Raw genomic sequence first — 16333 nt, 5'->3', positions numbered from 1 at the left:
CCCCCCGCTCTCTCCCTCTCGCCCCCCCGCTCACCTCCTCCTCTCGGCCCCCCCTCTCACATCCTCCTCTCGCCCCCCCGCGCTCCATCCTCCCTCTCGGCCCCACGCTCTCCGGTCCTCCTCTCGGCCCCACGCTCTCTCCTCCTCTCGGCCCCCCGCTCTCTCCTCCTCTCGGCCCCACGCTCTCTCCTCCTCTCGGCCCCACGCTCTCTCCTCCTCTCGGCCCCCCGCTCTCTCCCCCTCTCGGCCCCCCGCTCTCCCCCCCTCTCGCCCCCCCCCCCTCTCGGCACCCCCGCTCTCTCCCTCTCGGCCCCTGCTCGCATTTTGCCCTCGCTCGCCCTCTGCATTTAAATGTCAACTCCCCAGATTCTGTATGATCCTTTGAGCTGAGAGCAGATCTCCAACCCATCAGTCTGGATATGAAACAAGGCCACAAGATGAATTACCTGCATTCAACCCACTGTGACATTGAGTTTCCCTCTACTTATTTCCAATATTCTTTTGTCCCATGCTGGGCGACTGACAAATCTCAGGATAGGAATTATATCCCATGGGGGCAGGAGAGTACAAATCTGATAAGTGACTGCCTCCATCAGATATATCAGTTACAGTCCCATAGTCTTCCTAAATGCATCATGAGTGTACTGCACTGCCTGTCTAAAATTAGCTGACAGCATGCTATCCTCTGTGGACTATTATTGCAGTTGTAGATAGTGGGACTGCCTGCTTGCTGCCTGATGCGAGCTTAGAATACTTGTTTTGAACATTCTCTCCACTTGAATTTTCAAAGCAAAGTAATTTGATCACAAAGTTTTCTAAATTTATTAGGTGCAATCTTTTTATTTATGTTTAAATATATTTGTATAATTTATAAATGATGTGCCTAGTGGTCATTGTAATTATGGATTGTTCACCTTCCTTCTGAGAAAAAACAAAATCCAGCAGTAATGTAGCCTCACTCCCTCTTGGTGCTCTGTCCATGGTCGCAGTTCACTTATTCATATCAGGCGAGATCGTGTTTTTGGTTAGATTGTTTTTAAGGACACTGATAGAAATGAGGAAGGCAAAGGATTTTTGGGGAAGAGTGAAAAGAAGGGTGATGAAAATAAAATGAGCACCCCACAGATGAAAAGCATTCTTGTTTCTTTTTGCCAAGAAGCACGATTATGTTCCGGATAAATTTCCACGTGCAGTGACTTGTTTGAAGGTAATTGAGCACAGGGCATTGAGTCTGCCTATCTTTTTGGCTTGGGTTGCAAGTAAAATGGAACCAGGGTCCCAGGTTCGGTTCCCGGCTGGGTCACTGTCTGTGCGGAGTCTGCACGTCCTCCCCGTGTGTGCGTGGGTTTCCTCCGGGTGCTCCGGTTTCCTCCCACAGTCCAAAGATGTGCGGGTTAGGTGGATTGGCCATGCTAACTTGCCCGTAGTGTCCTAAAAAAGTAAGGTTAGGCGGGGGGGGGGGGGGGGGGGGGGGGGGGGGGGGTGGGGGTTGTTGGGTTACGGGTATAGGGTGGATACGTGGGTTTGAGTAGGGTGATCATTGCTCGGCACAACATTGAGGGCCGAAGGGCCTGTTCTGTGCTGTACTGTTCTATGTTCTAAAATTTCGTGCAGGCGCTAATTTTGGTAAAAATTGCTTTATACAGAATCCTGATAAATGCACTACATGGTTATACTGAATTAAATATTTACCACCATTCTGCTGGTGGCACAGTGGTTATCGATGCTGCCTCATGGCACCAAGGACCCGGGTTTGATCCCGGCCCCAGGAAACTGTCCGTGTGGAGTTTGCATGTTCTTCCCGTGCCTGCGTTGGTCTCACCCCCACAGATCAAAGATGTGCAAGTAGATGGATTGGAAACGGTAAATTGCCCCTTATTTGGAAAAGAAAAGAATTGGGCAATTTCAATTTTGAAAAAATATATACCACCATTCTGTAATGAAGCAAGATCCAGGATCAAAAATCACTCGCACTCGCTGCTTTTCCTCTTACTATTTTGCCAACAAATGCACCTCCTGGCCAGGATCACAATTTCTAAACTCACCTAACCTATCCATATCCATTAGTAGATTTCTTATTTCCTCATTACAACTTGCTTGTTTTCCCACCTATTTTAGTGTTGTCTGCAAATTTGGCTATAGTACCTTCTATCCCTGCATCCAAGTCATTAATATAGATTGTAAATAGTTGGGACCCGAGGACTATATCCTGTGGCACCCCACTAGGTACAGCTTGGGCCCGAGGACCATATCCTGCGGCACTCCACTAGGTACAGCTTGGGCCCGAGGACCATATCCTGCGGCACCCCACTAGGTACAGCTTGGGCCCGAGGACCATATCCTGCGGCACCCCACTAGGTACAGCTTGGGCCCGAGGACCATATCCTGCGGCACCCCACTAGGTACAGCTTGGGCCCGAGGACCATATCCTGCGGCACCCCACTAGGTACAGCTTGGGCCTGAGGACCATATCCTGCGGCACCCCACTAGGTACAGCTTGGGCCTGAGGACCATATCCTGCGGCACCCCACTAGGTACAGCTTGCCAATCGGAAAAAGACCCATTTATCCCTACTTTCTGCTTTCTGTCGTTTAGCCAATCCTTTATCCAAGTTAATATATTACCCTGAACCTAGTGGGATCTTGCCTTGCATGTTAACCTTTTTTGCGGCACCTTATCAAATGCCGACTGAAAGTCCAGATATATTGGGCTGGATTCTCCTTCCTGCCGCGCCAGGTTTCTGGATCAACACGCTGGCGGGATGCTCTGTTTTGCCGGCTGGTCAATGGGGTTTCCCATTGTGGGGCAGCCCCATGCCGTCGGGAAACCCCCGGGCTGCCGGCAAAACGGAGCATCCTGACGGCGGAGAATCCAATCCACTATATCTACAGGAGATCCCCCATTATCCACTTTGCTTCACTCCAGCAAATTAGTCAAACACGATTTACCCTTTCAGTTCAACAGTCTTTCATCAGACAAAAGCAAATGACTGCGGGTGCTGAAATCTGAAACAAAAACAGAAAATGCTGGACAATCTCAGCAGGTCTGACAGCATCTGTGGAGAGAGAAGGGAGCTAACGTTTCGAGTCTGGATGACTCTGTCAAACCTTTCTTCATACCTGTGTGAAGTACATTTGAGAAGATGCCTATTAGAATTGCTGAAGTCAAAGCGCTGATACATTCTGCCAGTCAAATAGCATGCTTAAAATATTCAATCTAATATTTTGCAAAATAAAATTCTGCAGTGTTGTATTTGGATAAAAGTAATGGTGTTATAAAGTCCTGAGAAACACTAGTGCACATATGAGTATTTATATTAAAGGCTCTCTTTGTGTAGTATTCTGTACTTTTTTAACCAGCCATCATCAAATTGTCTCTTCCCCCCAGTGTACTTTCAACTGAACCTCAATTCATGTTGCTGTTGGTATTTCCAGAGTGTTTGTTTGCTCACTTGGTTTGACATATGTGTATGCACAGCTTTAAAAAAAACCTTTATGGTTTGAAGTAAATGAAAGAACAGCTCTCTGTCCTAATGTACAGTTAATTTCCCACAGAACAACTGCTGTGTCCCTTAATATCATCCGGATAATGCCTCTGTGGCTGCAGCTCTGCTTTTGATGCTTCAATGCGTTTAAAGCCCTTCTCCATTTTGAATGAGTTCACTGTTGAGCTTGAAGCAGGAGATGAAGGGGACTGGCAAGAGAGTGGCATACTGGCATGTCCTGATCAGAGCATAGTGCTTCCAAGGGGATGTTGCAGGCATGTCGACAGCTGTTGTTAGTGTATAGGGTTTCAGTTACACCCTCACTGATTTGTGTTTGCTTGCATTTATGGGGCTGGGTTAGCACAGTGGGCTAAACAACTGACTTACAATGCAGAACAAGGCCAGCAGCGCGGGTTCAATTCCCGTACTGACCTTCCCGAACAGGCGCCTAGGGACTTTTGACTGTAACATCATTGAAGCCTACTTGGGACAATCAGCGATTATTATTATGCAACTTAATGGACCATTGAATCTCAGCAGCAATGACAAAGGATCCTGGCTAGCTTTGTTGACTGGATTGTGTCCAGCAATCTAATTTCTAAATTAGCATTCTTATCAAATTGCATTTATTCGTGCTGCCATTTTTAGCATACATTTATCTCTATAAATCAAGATCCATGCTAAAATATTAATGTCTTTTCCATACAAGTTTGACAGCACGCTTGCTGATGGAAGCAAGGGCAGCATAACATGAAAAGATGTGCCTGTGCCACACGGCACCTAGAATCTTCTGCAAGAGGTGTTTTACATTGGTCGTAAAGATGATCGGCTGGCAAAGTGTACCTGATCTGTCAGTCTGATTGTGACCAGAGTCCATGGAGAGCTGTCTACAAATGAGTCAGAAAATTGTGGGGCTGGTTTAGCACACAGCTAAATCGCTGGCTTTGAAAAGTTGGAAAAGGTTATAAGAGATAGGGTTTATAATCATCTTGAAAAGAACAAGTTGATTAGCGATAGTCAACACGGTTTTGTGAAGGGTAGGTCATGCCTCACAAACCTTATTGAGTTTTTTGAGAAGGTGACCAAACAGGTGGATCAGGGTAAAGCTGTTGATGTGGTGTATATGGATTTCAGTAAGGCGTTTGATAAGGTTCCCCACGGTAGGCTATTGCAGAAAATACGGAAGTATGGAATTGAAGGTGATTTAGCGGTTTGGATCAGTAATTGGCTAGCTGAAAGAAGACTAAAAAGGTGGTGGTTGATGGCAAATGTTCATCCTGGAGTTCAGTTACTAGTGGTGTACCGCAAGGATCTGTTTTGGGGCCACTGCTGTTTGTCATTTTTATAAATGACCTGGAAGAGTGTGTAGAAGGATGGGTTAGTAAATTTGCAGATGACACGAAGGTCGGTGGAGTTGTGGATAGTGCTGAAGGATGTTATAGGATACAGAGGGACATAGATAAGCTGCAGAGCTGGGCTGAGAGGTGGCAGATGGAGTTTAATGCGGAAAAGTGTGAGGTGGTTCACTTTGGAAGGAGTAACAGGAATGCAGAGTACTGGGCTAATGGCAAGATTCTTGGTAGTGTAGATGAACAGAGAGATCTCGGCATCCAGGTACATAAATCCCTGAAAGTTGCCACCCAGGTTAATAGGGCTGTTAAGAAGGCATATGGTGTGCTAGCCTTTATAAGCAGGGGGATTGAGTTTCGGAACCACAAGGTCATGCTGCAGCTGTACATAACTCTGGTGCGGCCGCACCTGGAGTACTGCGTGCAGTTCTGGTCACCACATTATAGGAAGGATGTGGAAGCTTTGGAAAGGGTTCAGAGGAGATTTACTAGGATGTTGCCTGGTATGGCGGGAAGGTCTTACAAGGAAAGGCTCAGGGAATTGAGGTTGTTTTCGTTAGAGAGGAGAAGGCTGAGAGGTGACTTAATAGAGACATATAAGATAGTCAGAGGGTTAGATAGGGTGGACAGTGAGAGTCTTTTTCCTCGGATGGTGTTGACCAACACGAGGGGACATAGCTTTAAATTGAGGGGTGATAGATATAGGACAGATATCAGAGGCAGTTTCTTTACTCAGAGAGTAGTAGGGGTGTGGAACGCCCTGCCTGCAACAGTAGTAGACTCGCCAACTTTAAGGGCATTTAAGTGGCCATTGGATAGACATATGGATGAAAATGGAATAGTGTAGGTCAGATAGGCTTCAGATGGTTTCACAGGTCGGCGCAACATCGAGGGCCGAAGGGCCTGTACTGCGCTGTAGTGTTCTATGTTCTAGACCAAGGCAGGCCAGCAGCACGGTCCAGGTGGTGGGGTTCCCAGGTGGTGGGGTTCCCAGGTATCTGCTGCTCTTGTCCTTCTAGATGGTAGTGGTCGTCGGTTTGGAATCGGTGAATTACTGCAGTGCATCCTGTTGGTGGTGGAGGGTTTGAATGTTTGTGGACGGAGGAGCAATCAAGTGGGTTGCTTTGTCTTGGACGTTGTCGAGCTTCTGGAGTGTTGTTGGAGCTCCATTCATCCGGGCAAGTGGAGAGTATTCCATTACATTCCTGACTTGTGCCTTGTAGATAGTTGACGAGCTTTGGGGGGGGGGGGGGGGGGGGGGGGGGGATCAGGAGGTCAGGAGGTCAGGAGGTGAGTTACTTGCAGTAGGATTTCTAGCCTTTGACCTGCATTGGTAGCCACAATCTTAATGTGGCTAGTCAGTTCAGTTTCTGATCAATGGTAACCCCCCAGGATATTGATTGTGGGGGATTCAGCGATGGTAATGCCATTGAATGTCAAGGGGCAATGGTTAAATTTTGTCTTGTAGGAGATCATCATTGCCTAACACTTGTGTGGCGCAAATGTAACTTGCCCTTGTCAGCCCAAGTCTGGGTATTGTCCAAGTCTTGCTGCATTTGGACACTGACTGCTTCATTATCTGATGAGTCGCAAATGGTGCTGAACATTGTGTAGTCATCCGCAAACATCCCCACTTCTGACTTATGATGGAAGGCAGGTCATTGATGAAGCAGCTGAAGATGGTTGGGCATAGGACACTACCTGGACCAATGCTTTGTTTCTTTACTACCATGTGTTGCACGTTTTACTATGGGCGTAAAACGCGTTTATTGGAGTGTATTAACACGCCTCCGAGTTCGACGTGTGCTTAACACTACTAGGCTCTGTTCTATGTAATTATTTAGCTCTGGAGTCGCCAGTTGCCGTATAGGCAACGTCACAAGTATTCCAAGGTCAAGTTCAAAGTAATAAAGACGATACACCGATTAGTAAAGTTCAAACGATCAATATTTATTATACAGTTATAATAAATACTCATACACACACTAAGAGACTAAGCTATAACTAAACTTAAGTGAACAGAATACTTATCTAACAGGAACAGGCAAGGTCAGAGAACGAGGCCTTCGTCCTGGTTTGGTACTGCAGCCTTCAGCAAGCGTTCTGGTACTTGGGAGTCTAGTGGGCTTGGATCGCGTAGCGAGCGTTGAACTTACGGTTTCGGCGGCTGGTGCTCAACGGCTGGAGTCAGGATGCAAGATGTCAGTCAGAGCCGGAGCACGAGTTTAACAGACCGGGCTCTGTGGGGAATTTGCTTTTATACCCCTCTCTAATGTCCTTGCCCCCTTCTAGGCGGGCTCTACCTTTCGGTACCGATTGGAACGTTTCCAAACGGCTACCTTCGAAATCCTCCAATGCGGGGCTTCCCTCGATGTTGGGGGGTGGTTTCGATATTCGTTACTCTGGTGCCATCCTGTCTGCTCCACCAATTAAGTGCTATATTGAGATGGAAATGTTGCCATTGTGTGTGCCTGGATCTGGGCCGCCTCATCAGAATGTTAAGCGCTTTGCCATTAACACCTTTGGCTTGGAGATCTGCACCTGGCCAGAAAACTGGTTTGCTGCTTGCAAAATGCTAATTAGTTGAGAGCAGGCTGTCTGTTCTCACTAAACAGGCTTTCCCTGCTGTCTTCCATTTTAGTTTGGCTCAGTGTCCATTTTGCGTGGCCAGCATGGCTACACATGACCACTGCCGTTGTCTTTTGTTCCATGACATCTTTGCTATTTAATCTTTCCATCCAATAGCCTATCCCTGATCTTTCCTTCTACCTGACCACCTCCACCCCCACTTTTTCAGCAGCACAAAACCCTCATTCCTACCTCTCTCTAGTTCCAAAGAGGAATCATATTGACCTCAAAACATGTTTCTCTCTCCACAGATGCTGCCAGAACTAAGTATTTTCTGCACTTTGTTTTGATTTTATATCTTCACTCATGTTTATTGGGACTAAGTTCAACACCAACTTTGAACATATCTAGCCCAGTGCCAGGGTTGATGAAGGAAATGTGTAGCTGAGCTATATAGACTCACAGGCCTATCAGGTCTGCTAAGTTAGCTAATCTTGGCCTGAGCACTAGATGAGTGTTCCTTGTTTCGGTGTCCCAGGGCTTGCGTGGAGGAAGTTGGCCAGTGTTCCCAATATTATCAGTAAGCACTGCTGGGAGATGTATGAGAGTATCACCAAGATTTACCAACTTTGGGGAATTGCAAAGGGAAATTTAAAAACAACAGTCAATAAACTGAGTAACTGCACCCTAATTGTTTTGAGAAACATATTTGACATTAGTGAAATCTCTTGCTAATTAAGAAGCATCTGCTCACCTTTGTACTGTAATCACTGTATTGTCATACCAGACCATCTGGCTTCCAAATGTACTGGTGCAAACAAAAGCTTGTCAGAGGAGAGTTGATGAATTGCATGGCAGCCCCTTGTTGCAAAGTTTACCTACCACTCTCATATATCCACTTGGCTTTGTAAAGCCTTGGATGCACTCTGATTCAGTTAACTAGATGGCTAGATCGCGATGTAGAACAATGGCAAAGGTGTGACTTAGTCCCCATATTGATGGTTCTTATTCATGGGGGCCTGCCTCCCCATGTTTGTGGAGTGATGACCTTCAAGCCACAAATAATCAATTCTCTCTCACTCTAATCGAGACAGTTGCCTCTGGTCCTTCTTGGGCTACGGTTACCTGGATCCAGTCACCATTGACCCTCAAGTAATCCTTTGTTCGTTGACCCTTTCCCCTGAAGCAATATGTTACAAAGCCAAAACATTGTTACAAGTATTCATGTCAATTTGCGTCAGCTGCTTTTTGTATGCCTGAATGTTACAGAACTGAAGGCGGGCATGGTATGGTGACAATATTACGGGGTTTTATCAAGCAGCCGTCCTCAGTGAAGTCTTGTCACCTGCATTTTACAGTAATAATTATGCAATGGAGCTTATGTTCTGCAGTTTATATAGCTGTATGGATATTAGATATAGTGTAGTTCCTCCTAGATGGTATCCTGCTTACAAGGAGGCACACAAAATGTTCTAGAACCACACTGCAGGTCAGTCACTCTCTGAAGAGAATGGACAAGTTAACATTTCCACACACCGATATATAAACTCATCTCTATGCTTGACACATACACTGACTTGTGTATTTTCAGAAATTACTGTCCTTTGCCTGATTTCAAACAACTGATGTATTTGCTTTTTACAATCACATTTACACTGTTTAGCTGTCACTCCAATTACCTTGCCCAGGAGCGGGCTACATGGATGCACATGTATCGGACTCCTCTCACCCAGAAGGTCACATTTCAGTGCTTAGCTCAAAGGGGATTGCTTCTTTGCTTTAAATTTAGATTTAATGTCAGTGAGATTAACAAGTGCCCAGGCGATCCAATGGACCCACTCACATCTTTAAATCACGCTTGACACTGCACTGGATTCACACTACTGTCAAACTGAAACAATCGGAATCTACTCCCACACACACCTCTCCAGAGTCAGGCCAACACAGAGTGCAGATGTAATGCAGTGCAATGATTCCAAGGTTATAAGGTTACATTGCTATTGATGAGGTGAAATGTGATTAATCCAGGCAAATCCTGTTTTTACCAAATGGGTCGGGGCCGAGTTCATTCCATAAGAAAGGACTTTCCTTAAAACCGGTATTATGTAGTTCGCCCATAGAATATAGTAAAATAATCAGAGAACAGCAATGTGGAAAGGAAAAAGATTGATTTATTTCACAGTACAGGGCCATACACAAAAACAAAAGAGGAATCAGCAAATGATTAAAATAATTTCTGCGAGGGAGCGTTTCAGCCTAATTGACTGAAATAAGGAAACCAAAATTACACTCGCCCCAAACAGGTGAGATTATTACAACTATTTGCAACCCAATCAGTCTCATTCTGTAAAACCAACATTTCCGGTAAATTGGGATGACGTAAATTCAGGATTTACCTATACTCACGCCATCAATGTCTCCCAATTTATTTTAAGAAAAAATCGTAACTATGATATTTCTCAAAATTGTGCTTAATTTTTCAATTCGAGTCGGGCAGTCTGCCTCATTGCTAACTTTTTCGTGGTTTCCTGTCAGGGTATCCTCCATGGCTAAGCCCACTCTCAAAGGCTCTTCTTCAATCTGTTGGCATGGCAGTATTTTTTAAGATGCCCGTAGTACATAGAGTACATAGAGAACAGGGGCAGCACAGTAGCATTGTGGATAGCACAATTGCTTCACAGCTCCAGGGTCCCAGGTTCGATTCCGGCCTGGGTCACTGTCTGTGCGGAGTCTGCACATCCTCCCCGTGTGTGTGTGGGTTTCCTCCGGGTGCTCCGGTTTCCTCCCACAGTCCAAAGATGTGCAGGGGTAGGTGGATTGGCCATGATAAATTGCCCTTAGTGTCCAAAATTGCCCTTAGTGTTGGGTGGGGGTTATGGGGATAGGGTGGAAGTGTTAACCTTGGGTAGGGTGCTCTTTCTAAGAGCCGGTACAGACTTGATGGGCCAAATGGCCTCCTTCAGCACTGTAAATTCTATGATAATCTATGATACAGTGCAATCGAGTCTGCACCGACCCACTTCCACCCTATCCCTGTAACCCAATAACCCCATCTCACTTTTTTGGTCACTAAGGGCAATTTATCATGGCCAATCCACCTAACCTGCACGTCTTTGGACTGTGGGAGGAAACCAGAGCACCCGGAGGAAACCCACACAGACACGAGGAGAACGTGAAGACTCCGCACAGACAGTGACCCAGTGGGGAATCGAACCTGGGACCCTGGTGCTGTGAAGCCACAGTGTTAGCCACTTGTGCTACTGTGCTGCCTACATATCTACCACAGTGTGCCTGGATATCACGTTATCTGCATCATTGACTTTCCTTGAACTCATTTAGATCATTAAATGTTTTTAAGATAGATCGTTTTTTGAAGAATAAAGTGATTAAGGGTTATGGTGTTCGGACCGGAAAGTGAAGTTGAGTCCACAAAAGATCAGCCATGATCTCGTTGAATGGTGGAGCAGGCTCGAGGGGCCAGATGGCCTACTCCTCCTAGTTCTTGTGTTCTTATATTGTATCTTAACTTCCAGTGCCTGCAGCCGTCTCATATTCACAGGCATTTTGAATGCCCTGAGGTCTTTTTATCTAGGTAACCTGATAGGGAGATTATTCCAGATTTATCAACCAGATGTTCTTTCTACTACCTTCTGGAGTCTAGTCACTTCATGAGGTACTCGGCATACATTTAACAAAAATGTTCATCAATCATAAAAATAGAAATGATAATTATTAATTGGGTAAAGCCAACTTGATAATGTCTTTGCTCATAGCAGTCCTGCCCGGTTTCAATTATGAGGAATGGATGTTGAGAGTGAAGTTGACAGCCAGATGAACAAACACTGGCTGCTTGTTCAAGTCCAAGCTATTGCTCATAGCATGTTCCTGTATTCTCTCTTAAATGACTTACTAATATGAATGAGAGATTTGGGGGTGGGAGGTTTGCATTGGACTTTGAGTTGTGTACCATGGCCAATCACCACCTTGTAGCACTCAGCACCCTTGTACCCCATCCAACTTTCTTTAGCATATGGGTGACGATCTTTAACTTTTTATTTAAAAGTTCTTGGATCTAATAACATTTCTAGGTGTCATAAGTTTTCTATTAACTCAAAACCAGGGTAAAAGCCACATACAGCCCCCCATGCCTGAAATTTACAAGCTGTTGCAATTCCCCATTTATTAACTGTGGTAGATTATAAATATCTGCAATTACCTAGATTCATTTGTTCAGAGCAATAGCCTGAAAGGGACAGTTAGATTACAGATATGCATCATAATTGGACTTTGTAAAATTTGTTTACAGGATGTGGGCGTCACTGGCTAAGCCAATATTTGTTGCCCATCCCAAATTGCCCTTGAGGTAGTGAGCTTCCTTCCTGGACCACTGCAGTCCATGTGGTGTACGTATACCCTCAGTGCTGTTAGGCAGGGTGTTCGAGATTTTGACCCAGTCACAGTGAAGGAACGGTGATATATTTCCAAGTCAGGATGGTGAGTGACTTGGAAGGGGACTTCCAGGTGGTGGAGTCCCCATGTATCTGCTGCTCTTGACATTCTAGATGGTAATTGGTGGTCGTGTGTTTGGAAGGTATGTCTAAGGAAGAAGGTGCTGTCGAAGGAAGAAGGTGCTGTCTAAGGAGTCTCTGCCATGGACCACCTGCTAAAATAGTAAATAAATTGACTGCACAGCTGAAATTATTAAAATGTCCTAACTCGTTTTGTTTTTGGTTACAGGTCCTTTCACAGATGTTGTCACTACAAACCTGAAACTAAGTAACCCTTCAGATAAAAATGTATGTTTTAAAGTGAAGACTACAGCCCCGCGTAGGTATTGTGTGAGGCCTAACAGCGGCATTATTGACGCAGGCACTTCAATCAATGTATCAGGTATGACATGTTGCAGCTGTGTATCAGGGCTTTGTTTGTGGATACTTAAGCTTTCTTATCCCTCGGTCACTACTCTTTGTGATTTTTGTGTGGTGTGACGGCAGTGTTTTGGGCTCAAATGTTGAAAGTTGGGGCCGTATATTAAATGTCGGGGTCAGGCTTTGGTGTGTGGTATGGTGAGGGTTCAACCACAGACTTAATTGGATCGTATTGGTACTAGTCACAGATGACAGAACCAGAAGCTTCCTTGATGTGATCTTTGATGTTCAGATTGCTTGTTCAGTTCTTGGGAGTATTTAAAGTACATTCTGAACTTTCATTCTATTTATTAGATCAACTCTTTACTTTCACACAGTGTCTCACATCTAACACATGCATGTTGTAGACATGTAACTCCAGTCTTTAACTTGTAGCCTAAGTGAGGAGGGATATAACTTTGGCTACAGTTTGTTTCAGTTTTTCAATTTTTGGTTTGATACTCTGATCTCAGTATGAACTGATTTCACAGGATCACTACAGTGCAGAAGGAGGCTATTCATCCCATCGAGTCTGCACTGACTCTGAAAATAGTAGCCTACCTGGGCACCATTCCCCCACATTATCCCCGTAACCCCACCTAACCTTATGGACCCCCCCCCCCCGGCCTTCTGCTGACGATTAATTTTCCGCAGAGAAGTAGACGAATGATTGCCACCTCCGGCCGAACCCTAACAGTGACCCTCAAGGCGAACTTGATTTTCTCCAAACAGAGAAAGCTAGCCAGGTCTCCGACTTCGGGGGCTTTGAGTCCCTCCAAGCTAATAGTATCCGTCTCCAGGCTACCAGGGAAGTAAAGGCCAGAACGTCTGCCTCTTTCTCCTCCTGGATTCCCGGGTCTTCCGACACCCCGAAAATCGCCACCTCTGGACTCAGTGCCACCCTTGTTTTTAACACCGTGAACATGACACCTGCAAACCCCTGCCAAAATCCCCTAAGCTTCGGACATGCCCAGAACATGTGGACATGGTTCACTGGTCCTCCCGCACATTTTGCACACCTGTCTTGCACCCCAAAGAATCTGCTCATCCGGCCACTGTCATGTGAGCCCGATGAACGACCTTAAATTGTATCAGGCTGAGCCTGGCACATGCTGCAGACGCGTTGACTCTACTCAACGCGTCCGCCCATAGACCATCCTCTATCTCTCCTCCCAGCTCTTCGTCCCACTTGCACTTCAGCTCCTCAGTCTGCGTCTCCTCTGACCCCATAATTTCCTTGTAAATGTCAGCGATACTCCATTCTCCTACCCATCCTCTGGAAACTACCCTGTCCTGAATCCCCGCAAGCGGTAGGAGCGGGAAGGTTGACACTTGTTTACGTAGGAAGTCCCGCACCTGCAGATACCTGAATTTGTTTCCCCTCGCCAACCTAAACTTCTCCAGCGCCCTCATACTCTGAAAGCCCAACTCTATAAACATATCCCCCATCCTCTCAATCCTGCTTTCCGCCATATCCGGGGACCGCCCATCCATACTTCCCGGGGCAAACTGGTGATTATTACAGCTCCCACATGTCTCCTCCATTGCCCCCAGACTCTCAGGGCCACCACCATGGGGCTGGTGGAGTACTGTGCTAGCGGGAATGGCAGAGGCGCAGTTACCAACGCATCCAACCTGGTGCCCTTGCATGAAGCCCCCTCCATGCGCTCCAATGCCAACCCCTCCCCCACCACCCACTTCCTGATCATAGCTATATTCGCTGCCCAGTAATTGTTACTAAAATTTGGCAGTGCTAGCCCGCCCTCTCCCTGACTCTGCTCAAGCATTTCCTTCCTTACTCGCGGGGTCTAGTCCGCCCAAACAAAGCCAGTAATCACTTTGTTGACCCGTTTAAAAATGGACCGCGGAATAAAGATGGGGAGACACGGAAATACAAACGGGAATCTCTGGAGGACCATCATCTTCACCGTCTGCACCCTCCCAGCCAGTGACAACGGGAGTGCGTCCCACCTCCGAAAATCGTCCTTCATTTGGTCTACTAATCGGGCCAGATTTAATTTGTGCAGCCGGTCCCATTCCTGCAACACTTGAATGCCTAGGTACCTAAAGCTTCCCCCTACTAATCTAAATGGCAGCTCACCCAATTGCCTCTCCTGTCCCTTTGCCTGGACCACAAACATCTCACTTTTCCCCATATTTAGCTTATACCCTGAAAACCGGCCAAATTCCTCAAGAATTCTCATGATTTGTTCCATCCCCGCTAATGGGTCAGATGCATACAGAAGCAGGTCCCCCCCCCACCAGCCCCTTAAGGCTGTCAGAGCAATTGCCAACGGCTGTATAGTTAGCGCGAACAACAGTGGGGAGAGGGGTCACCCCTGTCTTGTCCCCTGGTGCAGTCTAAAATAGTCCGATGTTGTCCTATTCGCCTGTACACTTGCCACAGGAGCCTGATACAGCAACCTGACCCAGTCAATAAAGCCCCGCCCAAATCTGAACCGTACCAGTACCTCTTCCAGATAATCCCATTCTACCCGATCAAAAGCCTTTTCTGCATCCATTGCGATCACTACCTCCACCTTCCTACCTTCCGGGGGTATCATGATCACGTTTAACAAATGTCTTATATTGGCCAGCAACTGCCTACCCGTAACAAACCCCGTCTGGTCCTCTCCAATAACGTCCGGAACACAATCCTGGAGCCAAATCAATTGTTGCATTGAGCGATGGAGTCTTAAGGTATTGAACGTCAGGTAATGAGGCTCACAACAGATTGTCTTTAAAACCATTAATGCCACAGCACAAATACAAACTTGAGTATAGTTTGCCGATCAAGAGAACAAAAATACTAGTGTCTTGGCTTCCTTCTTACTTGTTCTCTTTGTCCAGCTGCAACTATCCTATCTAGGTTAATACTTTTATTTTTTATTACAAGGCAGCCTGGCCTTGCTCAGCTTGAACTAGAAGGGCACCTGTGTGCTGTTCTATGCTGTTACTTCACACACAGTTATAGTTTCCTTCATACAAAGATCCTTTGTTTACACAATCCCTCACTAGCCAACTTAGCAGTATTTCAATGACTTGCATTCAGTTGTGTTGTACTGTTTTATGCTTCATTTCAAGCAACACTATTTTAAGCATTGAATTTCTTTCTAATGAAGGATGTGCTTTTTCAAGATAAGAGCCTAGTATTATACAGGTAGTGTATTGGTTACGATATTTAACCAGCAATCCAGAGGTTTTACCTTCGAAACAACACCTTTGATCATTTGTGCTCCGTTTGTTATTGAAGTTCAGCTGCTTCATTGTGCAGGGGACCAGCTACCACTGACCTAGTCTGACCAATATGTGACTCTCATCCATACATAGACATAGAATTTACAGTGCAGAAGAGGCCATTTGACCATCGAGTCTGCACTGGCCCATGGAAAGATCACCCTACCTAAGCCCACACCTCCACCCTATATCTGTAACCCCATCTAACCTTTTTGTTTGGACACTAAGGGCAATTTAGCATTGCCAATCCACCTAACCTGCACATCTTCGGACTGCCATACAATATAGCAGTGTTCTTCAAACTTTTTTTCTGGGGACCCATTTTTACCAACCAGCCAACCTTCGGGACCCAACCCGGCCGATCTTTGTGACCCACGCCGGCCGACCTGCGCGACCCACCATTTTCTCTTTCCTTATTTGCTGCTGACAAAAATGGAGGAAATGGTTTTGGGTCCTTTTGGCCCTCGTACACGCTCCTCCAATGGAACCTGTTAGATGAAGGTGAAGCCTTCCGGTGTTGGAAAGTATGATGTCTCTGTCCAAAGTTCTGCATTTTTTTCCTGTAAAATTTTATCAAATAACCCCCCCCCTCCCCCCCCCCCCCCAAACTTGTAAAGAAAAATGAAATGAATAAAATAAATGAATAAAACCCCCCCCGAACTTGTAAAACAAAAAGCTGCAACCGTTTTTAAAAAAAAGTGGCCACACTGCGCATGTGCACCGATGATCGGGCACGCATGCACAGTGGGGCTGTATTTATTTTACATGATTGCGGCCATTTTGAAGGC

The 16333-nt window shown here is 46.0% G+C and overlaps 1 protein-coding gene across 3 annotated transcripts in view; it reads left to right on the top strand.

Annotated features, from left to right (window-relative positions):
* Nucleotides 1-16333, top strand: part of vapb (VAMP (vesicle-associated membrane protein)-associated protein B and C) — a 147012-nt gene that overhangs the window by 48375 nt on the left and 82304 nt on the right. For all 3 annotated transcript variants that reach the window (XM_038802954.1, XM_038802953.1, XM_038802955.1), the window contains one exon: nucleotides 12139-12291. In XM_038802954.1, the coding sequence (XP_038658882.1) occupies nucleotides 12139-12291 (153 nt within the window). The remainder of the gene's footprint in view (nucleotides 1-12138; nucleotides 12292-16333) is intronic.

The sequence above is a fragment of the Scyliorhinus canicula genome, chromosome 7 (genome assembly GCF_902713615.1).
Source record: "Scyliorhinus canicula chromosome 7, sScyCan1.1, whole genome shotgun sequence".
Taxonomy (NCBI): domain Eukaryota; kingdom Metazoa; phylum Chordata; class Chondrichthyes; order Carcharhiniformes; family Scyliorhinidae; genus Scyliorhinus; species Scyliorhinus canicula.
This window is presented reverse-complemented; position numbering and strand designations above follow the sequence as displayed.